The 26007-nt window shown below is 44.4% G+C and overlaps 1 protein-coding gene across 2 annotated transcripts in view; it reads right to left on the bottom strand.

Moving 5' to 3' along the window:
* KCNN2 (potassium calcium-activated channel subfamily N member 2) overlaps positions 1-26007 on the bottom strand; it is a 477937-nt gene that overhangs the window by 145623 nt on the left and 306307 nt on the right. For both annotated transcript variants that reach the window (XM_040444258.1, XM_040444259.1), the window contains exons 3-5: positions 15710-15912; positions 13554-14839; positions 12814-12909 (exon numbers count right to left, since the gene is read on the bottom strand). In XM_040444258.1, the coding sequence (XP_040300192.1) occupies positions 12814-12909; positions 13554-14839; positions 15710-15731 (1404 nt within the window). In that variant the 5' untranslated portion in view covers positions 15732-15912. The remainder of the gene's footprint in view (positions 1-12813; positions 12910-13553; positions 14840-15709; positions 15913-26007) is intronic.

Here is a 26007-nt window from a genome sequence, read left to right as displayed (position 1 = left end):
CCTCAATAAACATTCAGCCTAATTATTATTTTTCAATATTTTATTTATTTTTTTTAATTTTTTTTCAACGTTTATTTATTTTTGGGACAGAGAGAGACAGAGCATGAACGGGGGAGGGGCAGAGAGAGAGGGAGACACAGAATTGGAAACAGGCTCCAGGCTCTGAGCCATCAGCCCAGAGCCTGACGCGGGGCTCGAACTCACAGACCGCGAGATCGTGACCTGGCTGAAGTCGGACGCTTAACCGACTGTGCCACCCAGGCGCCCCTTCAATATTTTAAATAACACATAATCTTAAGAATAAATCCAATACTAAGACACAATTTCCTTTAGCCACCTAGCAAAAAGTTCAGCACTGTAAGAATTAGTACCCATGTGTTTTTTTAAACACTCATGACAGTAGACTCTATTCTCAGAAAACCATGATCCAAGGTCAAAACCATGGTAAGTGTCTTTCACTTCCTCCCCAAAATTCAGTATGTTTGTGTCAAAACTAATATACAACTATTACATAGAATTTCCTTGGAAGCTTCCAGAAAGAAGCTCAGCTTCCAGAAAGACTACCTCAGTGACAATACAATAAAAGCTACATAACCAAATCTCAGTAGTCAGATGACTTGGAAACAACTCCTTCTTAACACCTACTGAGTAAAACTACTATGGAAAGGGTACCTGGGAGCCTCAGTCGGCTGAGCATCCAACTCTTGGTTTCAGCTAGGGTCATGATCCCACAGTTCTATGAGTTCTAGACCCACATCTAACTCTGCGCTGGCAGCACAGAACCTGCTTGGGATTCTCTCTCTCCCTCTCTGCCTGTCCCTTCCCTGCTCACGCTGTCTCTGTCTCTCTCAAAACAAAGAAACATAAAAAAATTAAAAATTAAAACCACTATGGCTAAATGCATTATTGGGCCAATATGCTCCAAATACTCAAGAAAGCAAAGGACAAATTAGTCCTGTAGATACCGACTGTTAAAACCTGTCTACAATAGTTCGGTTCAATGTTTATGATGTCTGAATCCTAACATGTTTTACAGATTCAAAAAGCAAAGTCCAAAAACTCACCCATCAACAACACATCATTCAAAAAGAGAGACTGGCATCAAACAGACTCAACTAATGATTATTTGACATGAAACAGAAGAGAAGACACAAGCTCCCTGAGAAAAAGTCAATCCAATCAGTGTACCAAGAATACTTTGAGAGATGTTACTTGTCATATTTACGCACAAAAATTCTCCATTCCTTCAGACCACTGTTCTCCAAGCACTGTGACGTACTAAACAAAACTCTTGCCAGAGACAAATCCAGGGCAGGAAAGAAAAAGTGCTTTTGATTTACATATCCTGTAGCCCTACGATGAATGCCCACAGAAATGCTGTCAATTATGTCTTTTACACGTATGTCTTTGGCTGTTTACTACCCCTAATCTTTCAGTAGGGATTTAACACCAGAATTTTCCATTATCCAAATTATTCCCTTTGCTTACTTTTCAAAGCACCTCATTTAACTCTTTTAAGTCACCAGGGTCCTCATTAGTGATGAGGAGATGCCATCGGCTATGACCTGGATACACTTAGCTCACAAAGAGCCTTACTTCCAGCATGAAGCCACATGTATGGCAGGTTTTGGGGGCAGGGAGGGGTGGGGATGGCTATTTTGGTAAAAACTGTTGGCCATAACATTACAGTACTTTCACACTCGTTTACAGACCTGAAACCTAACAGCGAAAATGAGCACTTACCTTCTCAGGTAGCCAACATGCCCAAAGGGAGAATGTGAAGTATCTCAGTTCAAAAAAAAATACTGGCTGTCCTCAGTAGATATCAAAGCTTTTATTAAAAAAAAAAAAAAAAAAAGAACAGACACACACACACTCTAGATTGTTAAACTAATGAACACTGTCCAAATGCCCACCTTTTTTTTTCTGCTCCCACTTATAAGACTTGCGAAAGAAAGAAAAAGAGAGAGAGAGAGAGAGAAAGAAAGAAAGAAACATAGAAACAAAGAAACAAAGAAAAATTCATCACTGTTTCCCAAAGCCCAGAGAAGCTGGGCTTCCAATTCCTTCATAGATACATACATACATACATACATACATACATACATACATACATACATATATGTGTGTGTGTGTGTGTGTGTGTGTGTGTGTGTATATGTATATATATATTTTATATTAACTAAGTGCCATAATGTATATATAAACTCACGTAATCTTCATAACCACCCGATGAGAGACATACTCTGTATTTCTCTTTTTACAGACAGGGAAACTCAAGTACAGAGAGAGTAAGTAACTTGTCCAAGGTCACACAGCTAATTAGTGGCAGAGCTGGGTATGAGCCCAGACAGAATGGCTCCAGAGGCAATACACAAAGCCACGAGGCATGCTGCAGGAAAACAGTAAACAACCCAAAGGAGAGTCTGATTGCTCTGCTCAGCAGGAAAGTTTGCAGAGAAAAATTTCAGAAATTAGGATTTCTATAGCTTCCTACAATAAAAAAGACTGGGAACATTTGGGGACAAAGTTATCTTCCAATGCCGGCTCACACACTATTTCTATATCAACTTTAATTGTTACACAGGGATACCCTTTTACAAACCTGGTTAGCTGATATTTAGAAGCCAAGACCATGGGCAAATAGGAAGACACAGCCAACTACAGAGAAGCAAATTTCCAGACTCACGAAGTAGCACAGTACTGAAGATACTAACCGCTAAATGTGACGGAGACACTCCAGAAAACAACTTCATTGGTTACTTAACACAGTGGTTTGTAAGCGCTTCAAAAATGAAAGGAAGGATATAAATTTGGGGGAGGACAATCTGAAAAACTGTCAATTGTCTTAAATGATATCCTTGACCTCAGGAACTTCTCTCTTGGCAATTTTTCCCCAAGAAATCATCAGGGATGCGCACCATTATAAAAATGATTTCAGGGGTGCCCAGCTGGCGTAGTCGACTCTTGATCTCAGGGTTGTGAGTTCGAGCCCCACGTTGGGTTTAGAGAGGACTTAAAAATAAAACCTTTAAAAAAATGATCTTATATAGGTTCTTTCTATTTTTTCAGTATCCAAAATAAGGAAAAGGATTAAACTGATTACAGCCATATGATGGGGGAAAAAATTGGATCTATTAAGAATGTTTAATGGCATGGGGAAATCAATAGAAACTTACATGAAAAGAAATCCAAGTTTCTTTATACAGATACAAAGCAAATACCATATCCATCCACTTTGCATAAATACATTATAACACAAATAATCATTATCTCTGGGTGGTGAGACTACACAAATATTGTTTCTTATGGCTTCTGTTTTGCCAATTTTCTAATACGAAGAGTTATTAATTTTATAATCTGGAAAGGAAAAAGAAACTTTTAAGAGGAAAGGCATTTGGTCATGAAGCCTACATTATTACAAAGTTTAAAATAGTAAGTGCGTCAACTTAACTGTCACTAGACTTGGAGATCATGAGACTGCAGTTCCCAAGGAATACGTGGATTCAGTGAGGGATCTGCTAGCCCTGGTGACATTCTTGTAGAGAAATGTGGGCTGGCTGATAGTCAGGGTTCACAGAGTTGCTATTACTTTTAAGGCTGTACGAAATATCACGAATGAGCAGATGTCTAACAACACAAAAGGTCCTATGTCCGAGCTCTGGCTGTGGCTGATGAACTCATGCCTTGAGCCCAGGTTCCCAAGGTACATTTTTCAAACTCCTGGCTAGCGAGAAGCCCCGAGGAAAAGTTAAATGTGTCAATGGCAGGTGTGCAAATCGGGGGCGGGTGTGGGGGGAGAACCACTAATATTGACCATGTTTCTGGAACAGAATTGAGCACACATTTGGGTCTCACCAACAGAGCAACTCTATGGCCAGCATTTTCTGAACCTAAATAAGTAAACACTGGAATTATGATTCACATGATTCTGACAGGCTGAAACACAGGTCTGAAACCAAGATGCTACAGAAGAGTGTCAATAAATATAGAGCCATACATTCAGTTCAAGAACAATTTTACAAGTGTTACTTGGCAAGGTTTGTGTGAGCAATGACCATTTTAGACCAACAACCGTCGGTACCATGTGGCATCTTTGACAAAGGATGTTAACAATCCCATCTGAAAGTGCTGAGTACATTTCTAACTTTCTTATTTGGAAAGGGAATTCAGCAACAGAGGGCAAGTACAGAAGAATATGATCAGGGACATTGTAAGTCTGATCAGGAACATTCAAAGAAACTGGGACTATTTAATGAGGAGGGCATTTAAGGGGAACTAACCAATGTTTGCTCTGTGATTCTACGAAGGTGGGGGGGGGGCATCCATTTATTCTGCTAAACTGGAAACTGCAGTCTGTCGTCTTTTGTCTCTACCACTCCGCTGAAACTGAGCGTCAAGGTCAGCAATGACCTTCAAATTTGCCACATCCAAAAGGTACTTCTCTACCCCACTGTAACAGACTCCACAGCATTTGATACATAGCACCGCGCCCCTCCTTACAAGACTGCCATCTGCTCGTCTGGGACACTTCACCTCACCTCTTTTTTTCTGTTCCTCCTTCACACAACCTATAGATGTCAGATGCTGATCAACTCTTGACTTCCTCATCTTTATTCTTGCTCAATGACTTCACCAATCCCCGTGGCTTTAAAAAGTCTCTACACTGGGGTGTCAAGGGGGCTCAGTCAGTTGAGCGTCTGACTCTGGATTTCGGCTCAGGTCATTACCTCAGGTTTTGGGATCGAGCCCCGTGTTGGGCTCCACGCTCTCAGCATAGAATTCTCTCTCTCCCTGTCTCTCTGTCCCTTTCCCCAGCTCACGCTCTTTCTCTCCCTCTTTCTCTAAAAAAAAAGTCTCTACGCTGACCACACCCATTTAAAGTTCCACTACAGACTTTTCCTCAGAACTCTGTATCATCAGAAGCATTTCAAATGTTCTCTGCTAATACAAACTCCTGCCTCCACATCTTTACCCTTCAATGTGTGTCTTCCCCAGGGCACCTGGGTGGCTCAGTCGGTTAAGCGTCTGACTTCGGCCCAGGTCACGATCTCGTGGTTCGTGAGTTCGAGCTCTGCATAGGGCTCTGTGCTGATGGCTCAGAGCCTGGAGCCTGCTTTGGATTCTGTGCCTCCCTCTCTCTACCCCTCCCCTGCTCGACTCTATCTCTCTCTCAAAAATAAATAAGCATTAAAAAAAATTTTTTTTTAAATGTGTGTCTTCCCCTCCTAGCACCATAGGCTCAGTTGCTCCGACCAGAAACCTTGGATCTGTCCCTGCGACATCCCTTGCCCTAACCTGTCACATCCAACACGGTGCTAGGAAGTCCACTCCACCTTCAACAGACTACTCCTCAACATCTCTCACTATGACATGGCTTCCCAAGAACCTCCTGATCATCTCCAGACCAGTCTGCTCAGAACATCAGCAAAAGGTCTGTTTAAACAAGTTGGGTCATGACTCTCCCGTGCTTTAAATGTTCTGTTGTTTTTTTTTTTTTTTTCCTTAAAGCTTAGTCTGCCACCTCCTCTTCAAATATTTTTAAGTTTATTTATTTATTTATGTGCATGAGCGGGGAAGGGACAGAGAGAGAGAGGGAGAGAATCTCAAGCGGGCTCTGCACTGTCAGTGCATAGCCCCACATGGGGTTCAAACTCACAAACCGTGAGATCATGAACTGAGCTGAGGTCTAGGGTCAGATGCGTAACCGACTGAGCCACCCAGGTGCCCCAACTCTTTAATGACTTCGAGGCCATGCACTTTGCAAAAAAAAAAAAAAAGGAAAGAAAAAAGAATCTCCAAATCATTATCAAGGCCTCAAGACCTTTCAATATCACAATCCTACATCCCTGTCACTCCACACCCAGTACCATTCTCCACCCTCTTGGGCCACACTGGTTTGCTCTCATTTTTTAAGTGCAGGAAACTCCTTCTGGTCACGAGGCCTTAGCACAAACTGTTCCCACACACTCTGCCAACTGCTGACGACTTCTTTTCTTTCATGCCTCAGTTTCAAAGTCAAATCCTTAGAGAATGCTCCCCTGATTACCCTGTCTGCTGTGATTACCCCCCACACCTCCTATTATGTTCTACCTCGGCCCTTTCTATCCCCTTCCTGGCACTGATCATGACTTCCAAGGATTTTGTTTCTTAATATTTCCCTCTTTCCCGAACCCTGTGTCCTTGGAATGTCCTTATTCTCCATCCTATGTGCAAGGCTCAAAAACTTTTACAATGTGAAGCAAGAAAGGAATAAAACCAGACTTGACCTCGATGTAAAGAAAATCTTCCTAAAACTAACAGCCATCTGGAACAGCCAGCCTTGTGGGCACAAACTGCGGTTCACGGGAAAAGGGTTCAAGCAGAAAGGTGGGTGACCACTTTCATCTATGATGACAGAAAGGGATTTCCCATGCAGGGTGGGATACTGGGCCAGATAATCCCTTCCATGCAGATTCTGGTTTTACAAACAGAATTTGTAAGGAGTTTCAGGTTAAAAATACACTCCCAAAGTAGCAGACAGCCTATTATTTTTTCTGGAGCAGAAATTTTTCCTAAAGTGGCCCCGCAAAACCACTTGATATCCTGCCCAGCAGTGACTTCCTGAAGTGAAATCAGTGCGGGCTCCCTCTGCGTAGCCTGCCAGATGTGGTTGGGGACGAGAACAACCCACGGTGCCCTTCTTTCCAAGCTCTACAAACACGTGGCCCAGAAACAAGCTGGCAGATCAAGGAAACCCTCTTGCGGTAAACCTAAAGCTGCACTCTCCATTCATTTGTGACGCTGCTCTGTAAACACACCAGGATGGCTTTATTTAGCGTCACACCCATTAATAATGCAGCGATCTTTACAGAGGCAGGCAGAGAAAATTAGTCCTGAGTGATTTCGTTACTACAGCGTATACGTGAAGTCAAAGGGTCGGAGAGTCCCATTACAACTGATGTAGAAGCTACTGGCAATGCAGGTATCAGCCACGGAGCTGTCCGCCACAGGACAAAGCAATTCAGGCGAGTTCCCCACCTCTCTATCTTCTGGAGTCAAACCGCAATCCTCATCTACCTCGTTGACAAGAGCAGAGACCTCAGGACCCACGCACAAGCCCTCCTTTTTCAGCTTCCTTCATCTCTAAATGTTTTAAGTAAAAACATTAAAACGTGTGACAAATAGTCGCCCCTGGTGGCAGCATCTTTACCCGTGATTATTTGTCAGCAGATAAGGTACCACCAGATATCACGCAATGTTGCAAATAAGCTTTGGAGGCCATAAGCTTTGCCCTTAAATTTTTCTCAAAAAAAAAAAAAAAAAATCTGTTCTCAGGCAAATGAACTTTTTGAACTTCAAACAGCCAAAGATATTTAAAATTCCTTTTTGTAATCTCCAGGGTTAATGACGCTGTGGAGGAATAAAGTGTGGGGAAGAAGTGAATGTATAAACTCTTTTGGAAGGGCTGGTGGGTAATGCCTTTCCATTTAAAACACAAATGCCCTTGGGGCACCTGGGTGGCTCAGTGGACTAAGCTAAGCGACCCAACCGACTCTTGAACAGAGTTTCCACTCAGGTCATGATCTCACAGTTTCGTGAGTTGAAGCCCCGCGTTGGGATCTGCACTGACAGTGTGGAGCCTGCTTAGGATTCGCCCTCTCCTTCTGTCCCTCCCCCATCTCATGCTGTCCCTGTTTCTCTCAAAATAAACAAACTTAAAAAAAATTTACAACACAAACTCCCTTTGATTCACCAATCGGACTCCTGGATATTTACCATATGCATATACTCTAATTAGTAGATTAAAGTCAGTATGCAAAAGAACATTCATTTGTGGTATTGCTTATAATAGCAAGAACCTAGAAAACTCAAAATGCCTATTAGTGAACCACGGTACAGCCATAAAATGGGATAATATTCCGGTGCTAAAAGAGAACGAGACAGGCCTCTATGTGTTGATGAGGAAAAACCTCCAACAGATATTAAGGAATAAAAGCAAGGGTTGTCTGTACCTCAACACATCTAAAGAGTCATTTGTAAGAATTCTGGAAGAGTATATGAGAAACTTAAAAGTGGTCACCCCTCAAGAATAGGTCTGAGAGTATATGAAATGTGACTATCCCATTTATTTTAAATTCTCCTGTACTGTTTTATTACTACATGTATTATTATTTTATGAGTAAGAATGGTAACTCTATGCCATATTTTCTGCATGGTCTGGAAGCATCTACCTTCTCTTTGTAGGAGGGGGTAAGGGAGCATTCTCCCCAGGCTCCCCAAGGCAAGGCAGAGTCTGCTTAAATGGGTGTTTGGCCACGCCTCTCCAGCCACAGCCTTCAGACATGATCAAGGCTCCTGCCCTCACTCACTCCTTCCTCCTTTGGGTGGCCTAGATGCATAAGTAGAAAGAATGTTTAATTTCTGTTCTTCCAGTTTTAGGTCTAAGTCATCCATCACTGAAAAGTGAACTTGAAAGAGAAAGAGTTAGTTATCCCACTGCAAAAGATACCAAAAGAACTATGAGTGTTTCCTCTAATGCTACTTATGTAATTATACTGTTACTGAGACAAGAATCAACCAAAAATGTTTTCAACTTTCAAGTATGTACCTGCGGTGCTTCCAAATTCCATGAGACCCAGAAAGATGGAGGTCCACGGGGCTTTCTTTCCCAATTTAGAATCTTGTGTTTGTCTCTCTGAAAAATACTAAGCAACTATTTCATCTAAAATTGCTTCCACACAAGAAATTCAAGGATACTGAAGTTGCAAAGATGAAGTGGAATCTACATTCCAATTTTCCGATGTTGATAATCTTTAAGGGTATTTGAACTTGACTGGGTACTTATTCCATCAAAGACATGCCCCCAATCCCATGGAGAAGGAGAGGAGGCAAAAAGGAAAGTCACAAGACATCTACCTCTGTTCTTCCTATTATATGACCTGAGACTTAAGAAGAGTAACCTTTCCGAATCATATAAAAGCAGTCCCTACAGTGTTTTTCCTTTTTCAGAAGACTGTGGGGGCTCCTGGGTGGCTCAGTTGGTTAAGCATCCGACTCTTGATTTTAGCTCAGGTCATGATCTCATGGTCATGAGATCAAGCCCCACACTGGACTCTGTGCTGACAGCACAGAGCCCCATCTCAAAATAAATAAATTCACATTGGAAAAAAAAAGAAGACTGTGATACATAGGCATTTACTGAAGTTTGTTTATTTATTCATCATTCATTCTCGGGGTCAGGGTTTATTTTTGTTGTTGCTGCCTTGGCTTTGCCAATGGATATATAGAAAGTAAAGCCAAATGTCTACTGGAAAAAAAAAGTCTAATATCTACTCAGCTGCAAAACTGCTCCCACTAAATCTGATTTTATGGAAGCATTCTGACACACACATACATACACACAGTGATTTCATTTTTGGTTGGGGAGGGGTATTCAAGTAATTAGTGGCAAGGACAAACTAAGGCTGGGTGCACTGAGCTGTCTGTGGTACTGAAAACGACACCAGAGCTGCAATGCACTGAGCTCTGTTCTTTCAAAGCCTCCTCATCACACTATTTTAATTCAGGCACTTCCGACCATGACTCACCTGAACCATCTTATTTTGCCAGAGTGTGTATAAACATTTTATAAAAGGTCACACTGACTTACTTTCCAAGGTTCTCCATGGAAATGTCAGGGCCTCCCCAAGCTTCGTTAAGCAATTCCGGTGGACAGAGAGCCAGAACTCTGGCTATCACGCTTTGCCTGAATGCAGTGAGAAATCATACCATGTACCAGAAACCCACACTAGCTAGCTCTCACCATCCAATCATCATGCTGGTATGCTAAATGGGAAAAGGAAAAACCTGTCTTTTAAGACCACATGCTACATCCAAAGACATGCTCTGATCAGCAACATAACCCCTGTGCTGAATGCTTTCACTCAGGGCAACTCAGTATGTTTGGAACTGTTAACAGTAAACTGAAAAACTCCTACTTGCTTAAAACTTATGAAAGAAATACACCTATAGCAGTGACATCAATAAGTAGAAAGAAAGAAAGAAAGAAAGAAAGAAAGAAAGAAAGAAAGAAAGAAAGAACAAACAATTCTTCATTTTCCATACATATATGCACAAACCTGTGCACTTACTTAGTTCCACTGGGCTTCAGGGTGAACTACTTTGGTGATACCACTAACTCTATTATCTCAATAAATTAGTACGTGTTTTTCTGGCTCTTGACTTCCAGCTCAGGGTCCTCAAGTGTATTTAGTCTATTTAGTCCTTTCCCCAATTTATACATTTTAAAAGCAACTCAGATAAGAATTTGCAGCTTCAGCATGAGGAAGAAACGCCCTCAGATAAAATGCTGAGTGTAAAAGCGACACCCAAAACAACCAAATGATATTACCCGGGCATCTATCTTTAAATTCTCTTCAGTGTGGCTGCTTTAACAGAAACTATATATCATATAAAATAAACCCAATTTTAAAAATCTAACATCCTGTGATATTTACATCGCCTGAACAGTAGAGAAGTTCACTGTGCTTACAAGTTTTAGAGGAACAACTCATGTCCTCAATTTTGTCACCCATGCCACACATCTTCTAATCAATAGATCTGTGCATTTATGAAATGGAAATAGTCCTCAAAGCGAGCCAGTGAATGGAATTCCAAGCGTGAAAAATCTTTAAAAATATGATTCCTTGTATTTTTATTAGTTTCTAGAAGGCTCAAGAGTGCTAATACGGTATCAAAAAAATTGTTAACAACACATAATTAACATGTGGCCACTCCTCACAAAGTCCTTTAAGTTATTTACAAAAGCCTCCCGATGATTCTGAAAAAGTCAGTGTTTTCAGGCAGAAGACACTGCTCTTGATATCATCCAATGTCTCCCTAGAGAATGCTCATGTAGCTGTGTGCTTTTCAGAAGGAAAGCCCAATGGTGAGAAAGCCAATGCTTACTAAACACACCAGCAAGCTCTCTTTCCAGGACGAATGAAGTAAAACCACTCTAGTCCCCAAGTTTTGTTTTCAGTTACTTGATTTTTTAAAAAATACCTGAGAAGATTTTAATACATTGAACCTATCCATATTCCAAACTTTTAGATTTAGAGAGAAAACATGGACAAAGAAGCTATCTGGACTAGACGCTGGAGGTCTGGTCACACTCTGCCCTGTGTTGCTGGGCAATCTGGCAATCTACTCACCCCTTACGATTTCAGATTCCTCATCAGTAAACTGAGTCAAAGGACCATTCAGTCCTATTTTGTTCCTCCCAGCTCCAAGTGTCTATTCTTAAAGTCAAAACAAGAAGCTATGCTCATTATGTGTCAAGTCATATTTTAGTATCGCTAAAAAATGTTCTCGAAAGAGGGGCGCCTGGGTGGCTCTGTCCGTGAAGCATCTGACTTCTCGATTTCAGCTCAGGTCGTGATCTCACTTTTCTTCAAAAAGAAAAATGTCCGAAAGAATCTCAGAAGCCCCCAATCACAAGCACTGAATTAAAACGACCCTCTGCATATTATTAAAGTGTTCCAATGTGCGTTCGCCTTGTTCGGCCAGTACAGTTTTATGACTTACCTTTGAATATTCTCACTCTTGATTCACTAACTTTATCCCTTCAAAGTGGCACTGTCCCAAGTTTCTGCAAATGTTAAAGTAGGATGAAGGAATTCTCCAGGCCCCTTTAGGGCCAGGGGTGTCTTTATTTTGTTTGCATGATAGTTAAAATTGGTTTCTTCCATGTTTGGTATGTGCTTGCTAATTACTAACCTAAAACTGATTTAACTTATAATTAACGCTCAATCATATAAATGGCAAGTTCCATATGATGTTTTAAATTTAAAGGCAACTACAAAGGAAAGTATCCTAAATGTGAGGGTTTAATAGTTCCAAAAAATACTCAACAACTGCTCCCCCCACAAAAAAAAAAAAAAAAAAAAAATCAGAAAATACGTATCAGTGTAAATTCCAAACTGGAAAATCCTGCTTAATTTTTGAAAACTCTAGTTATTTTACTTCACAAACCTTCCTATTCCTCTGACAGAAGGCTACAGCCAAGTAAACAACTCAAAGATGACCCACGAATTTTATATGAGGATTGTGAAATTGTTAGTAATGGCCAAATCTAACAATAGAGTTCCTGGCTGCATTTAAACAGAACATTTCCTAACAAGGCTGCTCACAAGGGCAGTGGCCTTTGCCCTTAAATGATATTAAAAAAAAAAAAGAAGGCAATGTAATGATTGTAGCTAAAAATCGACCCAACTACCACGTATACAGAATTTGTATGCTAACCTTAGAACAGATTTTTTTTTTCTTTAATGTTTGGGGATATGGAAAGAGTTTGAGTTTTTCTCATGTCTTATTTACATATATTAGCTAGGAATAACATGTGCTTATTTTCTTCTAAGAGACATTTCTTCTCTAATGTCTACGTTATAAAAAATACTGTACAGAGATGGACCCTGTCTTCTGTAATGACGCACCCACTGGGAGTGGGTGTACCAATCAAGAATACACATTTATTTACCCTACCGATTAAGGCTAGCACCTAACTGGCCTTAAGGAAAGCAAATACAGATATAGAGAACTGTATCTACCTGAAGAATAGAGGGGGAAATCTTAAAGGTTTAAAGGGTAGAACCCAGAGGCAACTGCATGTTAACATGCTGTGTTGTTTTGTTTTGAACTTCTTGAAAGAACAGGTCAGGTGCTAACGCAAGACTACAGCGTGTGTCTTCTGTAACCTCAAGCAAGGACACAAGGGCTTGGAAAAAGCTGCCTTGCTTGTCCAAGCAGGCGGCAGCGCTCTGGGTCATTCATAAATAGCAGAGCCCAAGTTACCTGTATTTCCCTGGCGTGGTACACGATGATCAGCCCGAGCAGGATGATTGTGGAGAGACTGATAAGGCATTTCAGAGCTAAGGAATACAGTGACGCCTGCAACACAGTCAGACAGAAGCACTTTTAAGAAACAAGTACTTTTGACCACCTTCCGGGAGTGGGGGTCAGTCAGTCCCCAGCAAGTGGAATCGAACTCCCAGGAGGAGGATGGGGATGAGGGGAGTACCTATCTTGGCTCTGTGATCTGTCAGATCACTTGGCCTCAAAGGGAAGGGAGAGGAGAACAGGGCAGGCGGATGGCCAGGCAGCGCATCCGCGCCATCACAGACTCAAGCGCAGATCCCGGCTCTGGAAACCGAGAGCGAGTTACTGCTGAGTTTAAGCGCTTTGGGTTGAAAGGGGCCTCTGAAATCCCAAGCACACATAAAAGAATAGAGCAGGCTTTCCCCCACTGACTCCTGGAGCTACTTATTTAATGTGCCCAAATGAGCTGGGCACTCGCTGCCTCTAGAACTTTGGCTGCGCACAGAAAGGCTTCCTCTCCTAGAGTTGCCTGGAGGATCAGGGGTGCGTCCGAGCAGTGCTCACCGTCCCGGCGGGCACCTCCGACCATCCAGAGGAGGCTCGGACCCGCCGGCAGAGAGTTCCCACCAGTGCTTACCCCAACCACCCAGCGTCCGGCCCGTGGCCCCGGAAAGCTGGGGCGGGGGGAAGGGGGGGGAGTGGATTCCAGCGCCTACCTTGTCGTAGGCGCCCCACGACAGCTCGGTCTCGATGACCATGACCACGATGCCGAACATGCCGAAGATGAGCGCGTAGTCGCTGAGCCGCTTGCGCTTCTCGAACAGGGCGCGCCGGTGGCCCAGCTTGTAGCCGATATTCTGGTTCTTCTTTTTGCTGGATTTGGTGCCACTGCTGCTGCCATGCCCGCTGCCGCCGCCGCCGCCGCCACCGCCACCTCCAGCGCTGCCGCTGCCACCGGCTCCGTAGAGCGCCAGGTTATTGGAGTTGTTGTGCTCCGGCTTAGACACCACGATCTCCGGGGCTGAGGACGAAGCGGCGGCGGCGGCGGCTGCAGACGGGGAGGACGCGCAGCCACCTCCTCCGACGGGCGCGGGGGGCTGTAAGGGCTGCGCCTCCGAGTCCATTTCGTGCAGGTTCCGGCGGGACGCGCTCAAGTTGCTGAGCGGCCGCATGACGCCCCCGTTGTACCTGCAGCTGCTCATGGCTATTTCGGTGAAGGGGTTGCTCTCGCGGCGCGCCTGGGGCTGGTGGTGCTGGTGGTGCGCCGGGTGCGGGTGGTGGTGGTGGTGCGAGAGCGGGGGCCCGGAGCCCAGGCTGCCGAGGCTGCCCGTGGGGCTGGCGGCGGGCTGCAGGCTGTGGCACTGGTGGTACTGGGAGGCGGACGCCGGCTGCTGCGTGTACTGCTGCCGGAGCGCACTGGCATGGCTGGACGGCGTCAGCTCGCTCACATTGAGCTGGCTGCCCCGGCGCGACGAGCAGCAGCAGCAGCACGACGAGCCCGACAGCGGCGAGGAGGTGCGGGTCCGGAAGGCGCCGCCGGGCGAGGAGGTGCGGAGCAGCAGGGACAGGTTATCCCCCGCCCCCGCCCCCGCCGCCGGGGCACCGGAGGAGGCGCAGCTGTTGCACCGGAGGCATGGGCTGCTGCCGCCGCTGCCCGGCTGCTGGTGCGCGAGGTGCGGGTGGTGCTGAGGGTGCGGGAGGGACGCGAAGGGCGGGCACGGCTTGTCCTGGCTCTGTTGCTGCTGCTGGCAATGCAGGTGTGAGGAGCGCGGCGGCGGCGGCTGCTCTGAGAAGAAGCCGCGCTGGAACTGCAATGGGGTTTCCATGTCAGGGCTGTTAAAGCTGCAGGGAGACCAGGCGGTGGTGCACCCTGCGCAATGCGTTATGGTCGGGAGCGGGGACTCCTGCTGCTGGTGCGAGGAAGGGCCCATGCCGGCTCCGGTAGAATCCAGGCGGAGAGTCCGATTGGTCGGGCGCACCAAAACAATGGGCATGACATCACCTGCGGGGACCGAGACTGAGTTTGCGGCGCGCGCGGCTTAGGGGAACGCGTGTGTGAAAGAGAGATGGGGAGGAGGGAATCTGCAGGATGAGAACCCTGGGGTGCGCAGGCCAGGGCAGAGTGGGGGTGGGGGGGGGGGGGGCACCTGCCGTTTGGGAGCGCCTGGGAACAGCACCCGGCTGGGGAGCCCCAGGCAGTGCGGCCGGGCTGCAGGGAAAAGAGAAGAAAGGGGCGTCCCTGCCTCCCTCCTTCCTTCCCTCCCTCGCCGCCGCCCCCCCCACCCCCAGCTGGTGCCGGACGCGCAGTCTAGATCACCTGCGCCGGGCACTGCAGCACGTTGGGCCACCCCAGCAGTGGGTCAGGCGCGGGGACAGTGCGGAACCCCTGCCACTCGTCCGCCCGCGTGCACGCCTCGCCGGGCTGCAGAACAGCAGCCCCCTCGCCTCACGCCCACCTCTCCCCAGTCGTCCCGCGGAGAGTGGGCAGCGGGCTGCCCGCCAAATAACTGCGGGGGCACCCGCTTAGGAGAGGAAAAAGTTTGGCGACTGGCTACGCCAGTGCAGCAGGGCTTAGGGAGAACCCCGGCGCCTGAGCCCAGGTTTGGCCGCTGCGAGTTCCGAGCGAGCCCCGCGCCGCGATCATTCCCCCGCCGCTCGGCTCCGGGGCCCGGGAGTCGGGATTGGCTGAGCGGCGCTCCGGCCCGAGTGCGCTGCGGCGCTGGGAGGGTTAACCGCCTTGGCACTCGGGGCCGGGGGAGGATGGGGGCGGGGCCGGAGGAGGGGATCCCCACCGTCCGCGGGAGGAGCCCGCTCGGGCTTCCCGGGTCCCCCTGGCGGGGGCGGAGGGCTTTCCCAGCTACCGCCCGCTCACATTTGCGCCTTCCGCGGAACATGAGGGGCTGGCGCCCCCGGCCGCCGGGTCCCCGGGCTCTGGCGCTCTGGCCCTCTGGCTTCCCCAATGGGTAGGTCCGTTGGCTTCTGCGGCGGTGGAGAGGCGGCTTGCTCGAGGGTACGGGGGCTGCTCAGCGGCCGCCGGCCGCCAGCGCCTCTTCTGTTCCTCTTCCTCCTCCCCACCTGCAAAGCACAGACAAAGCAAAGGCGGGTGTCACTGATGCGCACACACCGAGCATCTCCTTGGCGGAGCCCTGACTGCGGCGGCGGGTGGGAGAGGGGCCTGGAGCGGGCTGATTCGCACCGGTAGTTACAGCCTGGCTGGGAAATTATTAATAACGACAACTCCGGCTGAATGTCCACTCCGGGGACAGTGCTGGAGTTTGGCCGGAGTCGGGTATAATTATTTACTTTCTAATAAATCCATGAAAATGGCATTTTGTGTCTCACCAATTTCCTGCAATGTGCTCTTCTCTTAGGGGATATACCAACACAAAGCAGTAGGGGACCCTTTTCGAGGGCTGTGACTGTTCGGTCTTAAGCCCTTCTAGTTCGTTTTTCTTTGTAAATTGAAATCCCCGTCTCCCCGAGGAAGGAAATGGCAGACACTAGCCAGCTGAATATTTGTTTCCGTTTTAAATCGTAATTTTAAAGCGTGATTTTTATGATCAATATTATAATGAATTAGACCAAGAAATTGGAGTGTAAGCAGATAACCCTCATTAGGTAATTGGAATTTTCAGCTGGATCCAATTTCTTGCTATTCTACTCGACATCTGCCCTGAAGTTGCTTACCAGGTACCTAGTCCTCACAGTGTGTGTGCGCGTTTTCAATGCCATGGAGTGAATAATTCATTTTAGGATATCCTTTGGACACGGGTTAAACAATTTTAATGTTTTGTACGTGCAAGTAAACAGATCCACAAGAAGAAAAGGACAGGGTTGCTTTTAGGCCCATAGACCTCGACTTCAGACACTGAGTACTCTCACAATGGACAGTTTTCAATAGCCTTGGTCAAGCGTAGAATTTGAATAGCTAAAAAGTGGAGACAGCATTTTGTTTTTATCATCTCCCATGATTTTTGGCAATTCAATAAAACATGTTTAGAATTCTGAAAGTCATCGAATCGCTGGGGTGGCTGAGTAGATAGTGCATGAATTGCATGGTGAGCATGACCATTGCAAGCAATTCTAATGAGCTGAATTTCAAATGACAATGAAGCCTTCCAAATCAAAAGTGATTCACCTGCTGGGGTGAAACAAAATTCAACTCAAGCACAAAATCAATCATACAGTCCTTTTCACTTTATAACCCATTCTATAGGCTTCTTCCAGTTGCTCTGTGTAGCTGAATCGAATGCAGGGGATGCCTGGGTGGCTCAGTCAGTTAAGCAGCAGACTCCATTTCAGCTCAGGTCATGATCTCAGGGTTGGTGAGATTGAGTGCCTCATTGGGCCCTGCACTGACAGCACAGAGCCTGCTTGGGATTCTCTCTGACCCTCCCCCATGCGCATGCTCTCTTTCAAAATAAACATTTTAAAAAAGAGAAAAGTTTGATTCTTTTTTACAAATTAAATTCTTCAAGGAAGGGTTACCACGGTAAATCACTACTTTGCTTAACCTTTCATAAATTTAGAAAAAAGAGGACATAGTTGCCTCCCCAAATATCACAATTGTTGCCAGCTGCAAATTAGGTAAAGGTTGTAAGGTATATGGTGTAAAACACCATAAGGAATGGCTGTGTTCTATGTATCACACTGACTTTCTCAAATAGCAAGTTCAAGGCTTCAAAGAGAGGTTCCATACACAAAACAACAGGGACAAAGTATCATGTCGTTTGCCATGTATATCTCTATGCCTTGGTTAGAGATTAGGTGCAGTACCATGAATCATACAGAAACAAAGAGCGTTGACTAAGATTTATGGCAATGACGTACGGAGTTCCCATCGCTCACAAAGGGAGCTCAGGGGGAGGACAGAATGCATACAGTAAGAGAGAAGTGGAGATCTGACCCACAGTATAAGGAATTGCCAAAATACCAAAACTCAGATTGATAGTGCTTCCACCCAGCTGGGTTTTTTTTGTTTGTTTGTTTTTTTTTTTTTTAAAGCTCATGAAATCATAACATGGAACTCGCCATGACTGGGGAGAGAGAAGTCAATCAGAGGTATATCATCTTTCTGTTTTAAGGAATCACCTGCTCACACACACCCAAAAAAAAGTCACCTTGCTAATAAATGACCGTGTGTGGAGAGTACAACAATCCTCTCCTCAGTACGATGATGAAAAACCTCAAGATGCCCCCAACAGCCTCTTGTTTCATTTTTTTTGTGGGTGTCCTCATAATCTGCTGGTTTGGGGGCATCTTACTCTATTGGTTTGTGACACATTTAAGAAGTTCCTGTTTCCATCATTGTTCTCCTCTTTATAAAATTAACAAATGAGTCTTAAATATAGATGTAAACCTTTAAAAACTGTCTATCATAATTTTGCCTTTTTTTTTCCTGTAAAGGATTATAGAGAAACATGAAGCAAAGTCAAACAGAGCAACAAAGACAATGTCCTTCCACAGGGATGGTGCTGTGCATGTAATAGATGCTCATTTATATTTCTAACACCCAGGAGGGAAAGAGAGGGAAGCGATGAAGAAAGTTGGAAATAAAGGTCACAAAACAAGCCCCAGAACCCCTGAAGGATAAGCTTTTGGAAAATTACATTTGCTTCTCTTTCTGCCATGAAGATATAGAAGTGCTGGAATTTCTCTAGTTTAACACCAGAGGTCATACTCATCCACAAAATGCATTTCAAATCTAACCAATTAGATGCCTTCCTTGATTTCCAGTACCATTTTTTGAAAAATTACCTGTTTGTTTGGAATAGACTAGAACTGTGTTCCCGTATTTGTGAACATGCTTGTTCCCATATTTGTGAACACGTTCCCAAGCTTGTGAATATGCACAGACACATAACACCCCCCACACCCGCCCACACACACTTACTAGGTGTCTTAGAAGAAGGGTTTTCCGGGGCGCCTGGGTGGCGCAGTCGGTTAGGCGTCCGACTTCAGCCAGGTCACGATCTCGCGGTCCGTGAGTTCGAGCCCCGCGTCGGGCTCTGGGCTGATGGCTCAGAGCCTGGAGCCTGCTTCCGATTCTGTGTCTCCCTCTCTCTCTGCCCCTCCCCCGTTCATGCTCTGTCTCTCTCTGTCCCAAAAATAAATAAACGTTAAAAAAAAAATTAAAAAAAAAAAAAAAAAAAGAAGAAGGGTTTTCCCAGACCACATGGGGGGGCTTGGAAAAAGTGGCAGGTTTGCATATGCCATTGCTGATAATTCTCTTTTTCACAGGAATTATTTGTGCCCTCCCCCTTCATTGTGCCTTCAAAAGCAAGACTCCCTGAATTTGGATACTTCTGGTCTATTTCCAAAGGCCATCAGAGCAGTTGAGGCAGGCACCCAGGGCATCTGGTACCTACAATCTGAGGGAAACTTTGACCTACAAAATAAATTTTTTTCTGAGATTTTCTTTTTCCTTTGCCCACATGAGAAAATTATTTGGTTGGTGCCAAACAAAGAGGTTGCAAAAAGACAGCCTGTCTGAACTTAGTCTGCTTAGTGGTAAATCTAAGTGAGGAATCACAGTAATACCAGAGTTATTTTCTTAGCACAATAACAAGTCCACATTTGCCAAAACAGAACAATTAAGAGGCCATAAGGACAGTTATTTTTATTTTTATATTAAAAAAATTTTTTTAACATTTATTTATTTTTGAAAGAGAGAGAGACAGAGCCCAAGCCGGAGAGGGGCAGAGAGAGAGAGAGGAAGACACAGAATCCGAAGCAGGTTCCAGGCTCTGAGCTGTCAGCACAGAGCCTGATGCAGTGCTCGAACCCACAAACTGTGAGATCACGACCTGAGCCGAAGTCAATGCTTTAACCGACTGAACCATCCAGGCACCCCAAGAGCAGTCATTTTTAAACCAAAGATTATCCTACCTCCTAAGAAATAAACCGCATTTGAAGAAAACATTAGAATAATCATTATAAGTATTCTTTATACTTCTGCATCATGATCAGAAAGTGTCTAGACCTGAATGAGCTTATTGGTGACAGTCTTGTTAATTTTTAGCCATAGTGCCATTATTCAGGGGCTGATTACCATGTTGGGGACTATTCATTAACTTCATTAACTTTCCAAATTTTTTCTACTATCATCTCTGTCTTGCTAATTGGCCAATCTGCCAAAGTCTCAGGAGCGCCAGCCAAAAAAAAAAAAAAAAGAAGAAGAACATATACTAGTTTTGCTAGAAGTGAACCCTGTTACATAATTAAATAGGTGAACACCAGGCTAAAATTATTGACTAGGATAAGTCTTTTTAAGATAGCTTGCAATTTCATAAACAGATATCCCTTGGCAGCTAGAAACACACATCCAAATCTAGAAAGTCATTAAAAACAAACCAAACAAACCCTTCAAGGGCAGCAATCCTAGTTTAAATCCAGTTTAGGGGCGCCTGGGTGGCGCAGTCGGTTAAGCGTCCGACTTCAGCCAGGTCACGATCTCGCGGTCCGTGAGTTCAAGCCCCGCGTCAGGCTCTGGGCTGATGGCTCAGAGCCTGGAGCCTGTTTCCGATTCTGTGTCTCCCTCTCTCTCTGCCCCTCCCCCGTTCATGCTCTGTCTCTCTCTGTCCCAAAAATAAATAAACGTTGAAAAAAAAAATTTTAAATCCAGTTCAAATCATTCTAGTTTATATATATATATATATATGTATATATATATACATACATACACATATATGTATATACATATATATGTATATAAGATATTTATTTATTTATTTATTTATTTATTTATTTATTTATTTATTTATTTACAGAGAGAGAGAGAGAGAGAGAGAGAGAGAGAGGAAGCGCCAATGCACTGCCAGCACAGAGCCCGACGTGGGGCTCAAACCCACTAACCACAAGACCCTGACCCAAGCCAAAACCAAGAGTCAGATGCTCAACAGACTGAACCAGCCAGGTGTCCCAGCACATTCTAGTGCAGAAAGCAGTTGCTTCTATGTTATTTTACTTCTGTATCATGAGAACCCTTAGGGAAGGTAGGAAAGGGGAAAGGTTTCATTATCATTTCCATTTTATAGAAAAGGGTAATTCGGGTGATGCGGTGCCTGGGCTACCCCAAGTCACACAGCTAGTGAGTAGCCGAGGAGTGGCCAGACCTCAAACACAGCCTTGTGAGTCTGTCTGCTGAGTCTGTTTCACATTCTTCTAGCATTTCGTCCACAGCTGGGGATGGCCTGCTGACTCTACCTACTCATACGGGCTTGTACTCTACTACTAGTCGTCCAGGAATGGACAGTAGTGGCTTATCACTACCATTCACCGCCTTTGGATGGCCTCATGGACATTTCCTCACTGGTGTGACTGGGAATCTGCGATTTTTGACTATTGTCCTCCTGTCAACTTCATCTGTTCAACAGGATAATTTCTGTGGATGTAACACACGTGTGGATAAAATGGCAGCGCTGTACGCAAGCAGGTCCAAGGTGCCTCATGAAAAACTGTAAAAAATATAGAGATTCTGGTCCAATCACACACAGTTTTCTGCCTAGTTTGATGGCAGGTCCACCATTCCTGACCCATAGTAGAAGCTGTAGGGCAATGAAAAGTACACCAAGCCCATTTTGCCTTTTTCTGTAATAAGGGAGGCTCAGGCTCCCTCCCTGGCTTGGAGGAACTTGTCTGTAGCCATTTGTCTTCTCACTGCTTCTTCCTTTATGCCAAAGAGTGGGGAGAGCCATGTCACCAGAAGAGTCTCAAAGAGCCTAGCAGAGAATTTGTCTAAAAGCTGTATTTTGGGGTGCCTGGGTGGCTCAGTCGTTTAAGTGCCTGACTTCGGTTCAGGTCATGATATCATGGTTCATGAGTTCGAGCCCCGCACCGGGCTGTGTGCTGACAGCTGAGAGCCTGGAGCCTGCTTCAGATTCTGTGTCATCCTCTCTCTCTGCCCCTCCCCTGCTCATGTTCTCTGTCTCTCAAAAATTAAAAATAAATAAAATAAAATTTAAAGGCTATTTTTTTCTAGTACCTTCTCTACAGGTGCTCCTACCCAGATGAGCTTGACGCCAGATCACAAGAGACCACCAGAAACCAGATCAAACCAGACAGACCCAATATGGCGGACAATGTGGACCAAATTCACATTATTCCCTCACTACACTACATTAACAAACTAAGGTCTCCTCCTTTGGGGCACCATGAGAGGAAACCCCTGACTGAATAAGAAAGAGAAAGGGCCATGGCCTAAGTTCCTGGAAATCTCCACCCCTTTCTGGGAATCTGGCTGCCATCAAACATCCTGGCCCCCCACCAGCCCAACTTATGCCCCCTCTGCCTCTCTGTGCCCTTGGAGCATGAGCTCCCCTTCTCCCTTCTCCCATTGGGTAAATTACCTGCTTGCCTTTGATACTGTTTGCTTCTTTGACTATTTGGCCAAAGGTACTGAGTAGGGAAAGAACCTACCAGTTTGGTAACAACCAGAAAAAGGAAACCAAGCTGTGTGCCACAAGAAGAGAGAAACCAACATGTCTCACAGTTGGGGTAAAGAGTCAGCAAAAATGGATCGAAGACATGGAAAACCATCCCTAAATACCGAGGTCAAAGCTCCCACTTGGTAATCCCAAAAATTCTACGGTTGCTTAGTGCTAAAAAAATAATGAGGCTCAGGGCACCTGGGTGGCTCAGTCAAGCACCCAACTCTTGATTTCCACTCAGGTCATGATCTCACGGCTGGGTTCTGGGATCAAGCCCCGCATCAGGCTCAGTGCTGACAGCCTAATGCCCGCTTGGGATTCTCTTTCTCCCTCTCTCTCTTGCCCCTCCCTCCCTCCCTCTCTCTCTCAAAACAAATAAACATTTAAAAAAAAAAACCATAATGAGGCTACAAAAATTCTGGAAGGTTTATTTTCTCTCTGAAATCCAATGTATTTCCCCATCATTATATTCTCCTCTTTACCGGATTAGTGCATACAATGCATTAGTTCTTTTTTTCTCTTTTCCTGTTAATGCCATTCCCATGTACTCATCAAACGCTCGATGTTTTCCTTTTGCTTTTCTGCCTTTTGCTAAACAGGCTCAGGAAATCTATGTATCTCCCTTTGCCGGTCTTTATACTGTTGTCTCCCTCTCTGGAACTGTTTGTAAATGCCCATTCCCCCAAGAAATTGTCTTAGGGCAAGGAGAGAGTTGGTGCCCACTCACAGGAAGGGAAAGAACAGTTGTTCTAAGTTGAATTAAGCATAACAAGGTCATTGGCAACCGAATACTGTACATGCCAAATCTTCAAGATTTGCATATTCATCAGCTAATATACCATGTTTTTCTTAAAAATGAGTTGTGGTCCATGTTGCTGTTGTATTTTATGGCTGTAGATTCAGTAGCATTTTTTTCCTCTCCTGTTTCAATTATTAGTGTATGAAAATTATCCATATGATCCAAAATGATACACATGAAGCAATGTATCAGGAAAAGCCACAACAGATATTAGTTAGACAAATACAATGACAAAACTCACTATGGGACAGTGTTTCTCTCTCACTACTTAGGAGGACTCCTTCTCAAAAACGTTTTAATTACTGGGGTGCCTAGATGGCTCAGTTGGTTAAGCACCCAACTTTGGCTCAGGTCATGATCTCACAGTTCGTGAGTTCGAGCCCCACATTGGGCTCTCTGCTGTCAACACAGAGCCTGCTTCAGATCCTCTGTCTCCCTCTGTCTCTGCCCCTCCCCAGCTTGCACTATCTCTCTCCCTCTCTCAAAAATAAACAAACATTAAAAAAGTATTTTAATTACTTAAAACTACTGGATACTTTCATTCACCAGTCCTCTTAACAAGGGGTATTTCCAGCCTTACATAACTGAACATGTCTTAACTAGGGAAGACTTTAATGCTTTTGATTCAGAGAGTAAGACATCGTCAGGGTTGGGACACCTGGGTGGCTCAGCTGGTTAGGCATTGGACTTTGGTTCAGGTCATGATCTCACAGTCCATGGGATAGAGACCCACATCAGGCTCTGTGCCCACAGTGCAGAGCCCCCACTTGGGATTCTTTCTCTCTCCCCATCTCTCTCTCAAAATAAATAAGTAAATAAAATCTTTAAAAAAAAAAAAAAAAAAAGACTTCATCAGGATTCCAGCAACTTTCCTCAGCTATTGCCTATCATTGACCTCCTTCACAGACACTGGCTTAATCCCCAGAATGTTTTACCATTCATACCCACACCCCCATCATTCAGAAGTTCTAGACTTCATACCCACACCCCTATCATTCAGAAGAAAGCAGATTATCTTCTGTCCCCCACCTGCCAAACACACCCATTGACACATCTCCTGACACATCTGTTGACCTGGTTTGGTTCATGTGCCCAGCTCTAAACCACACCTAGAGAAAGGTTAAAGAGAAGTATGATGGGAATGACTCATCAAACAGAGAATACTGATATAGAGACAGAAATTACTAAAAAGAACCAAATGGAAATTCTGGAGTTGAAAAGTGTGATAACCAAAATAAAGAATTCACTGTAGAGGCTCAGGAGTACACCTGAGTGGGCAGAAACCAAAAATCACTGAATTTGAGGACATCACAAGAAAATGACAGACTGATATTATTTATGATTATAGATGCAAAAATCCTCAACAAAATATAATCAAATCACATATGGCAATATATAAAAATTATTATATACTATGACCAAGTGGGGTTTCCCCTAAAGATAAGGTCAGTTAACAAACCAATTAGTGTGATAAGGAGTGCACATGTTGTAATGAGCACTGGGTGTTGTAGGTGTCAAATCACTGTATTGTACACTTGAAACGAATATTACGATGTATGTTAACTAAATGGAATTTAAATAAAAAACTTTAAAAAGAATCAATTAGTATAATACAACATGTCAACAGAATAAAGGGCAAAAACTATATAATCACCTTGACAGACACAGAAAAACATTTGACAAAATTCAAAACACTTTCATAATGAACACAGGCAACAAACTAGAAATAGAAGGGTATTTTCTCAATGCAACAAAAGACATCAATGAAAAATTCACTGCTAATATCGTATTTACCGTTGAAAGGCTAAGTGCTTCCTAAGATCAGAAATGAGACACTATCTGTTCTTTCTGCTTCTATTAATATTGTACTGGAAGTTCTGGCCAGTGCAATTGGGCAAGAAAAAGAAATAAAAGGCATCCAGATGGAAAGGAAGAAGTAAAATTATATTCACAAATGACATGATTTTTTACATAGGAAATCTTAAGGAATCCACTAAAATATTATCAGAACTAACAAACAAGCTCAGGAGATTTTTGGATACTAGATTAACATAAAAAAAAAATCACTTGTAGGGGTGCCTGAGTGGTTAAGCATCTGACTTCAGCTCAGGTCATGAGTCCTCACATGGTCTGTGAGTTTGAGACCCGTGCCGGACTCTGTGCTGACAGCTCGGAGCCTGGAGCCTGCTTCAGATTCTGTGTCTCCCTCTCCTCTTCATGCTCTGTCTCATTCTCTCTCAAAAATAAATAAATGTCAAAAAAAAATTAAGAAAAAAACTTGCCCATGAATGTTTATAGAAGCATTGTTCATAATAATAGCCTAGGACTAGAAAGAATTCAAATGCCCATCAGCCCCTACACGTGTAAATAAAATGTGGTATACTCTTACAATGGAATATTATTTATTGGTAAAAAGAAATGAAGTTTTGACGCATGCTACAACGTGAAGGAACCTTGAAGACATGTGAAGGAAAGCCAGTCACAAAAGACCACTTGTATGATTCCATCTATAGGAAATGTCCAGAATAGGATCAAGCTATCAACAAAAAGTTACACAGTGATTATCTTGGGCAGTAAATGGAGAGTGTGCACAGTGTTTATTTTTGGTGTGACAAAAATATTTAAACATTTGATTATGATGGTGGTCACTTAACTCCATGAATACACGAAATATCATTGATTTGTACACTTTAAGGGGGTGAATTATACGGTATATGAATTGTATCTCAAGAAAGTTGAGATGATGAGAAAAGGGGCACCTGGGTGGCTCAGTTGGTTTAAGCGTCCAACTCTTGATTTCAGCTCAGGTCATGATCTTGAATCACGAATCTTGAGACTCACCCCACCTTGGGCTCTGTGCTGGGCCAAGAGCCTGCTAGCCTGCTTAAGACTCTGACTCTCTCTCTCTCTCTCTCTCTCTCTCTCTCTCTCTCTCTCTCTCTC

Source organism: Herpailurus yagouaroundi, unplaced genomic scaffold (genome assembly GCF_014898765.1).
Source record: "Herpailurus yagouaroundi ecotype Mexico unplaced genomic scaffold, PumYag 192, whole genome shotgun sequence".
NCBI lineage: Eukaryota > Metazoa > Chordata > Mammalia > Carnivora > Felidae > Herpailurus > Herpailurus yagouaroundi.
This window is presented reverse-complemented; position numbering and strand designations above follow the sequence as displayed.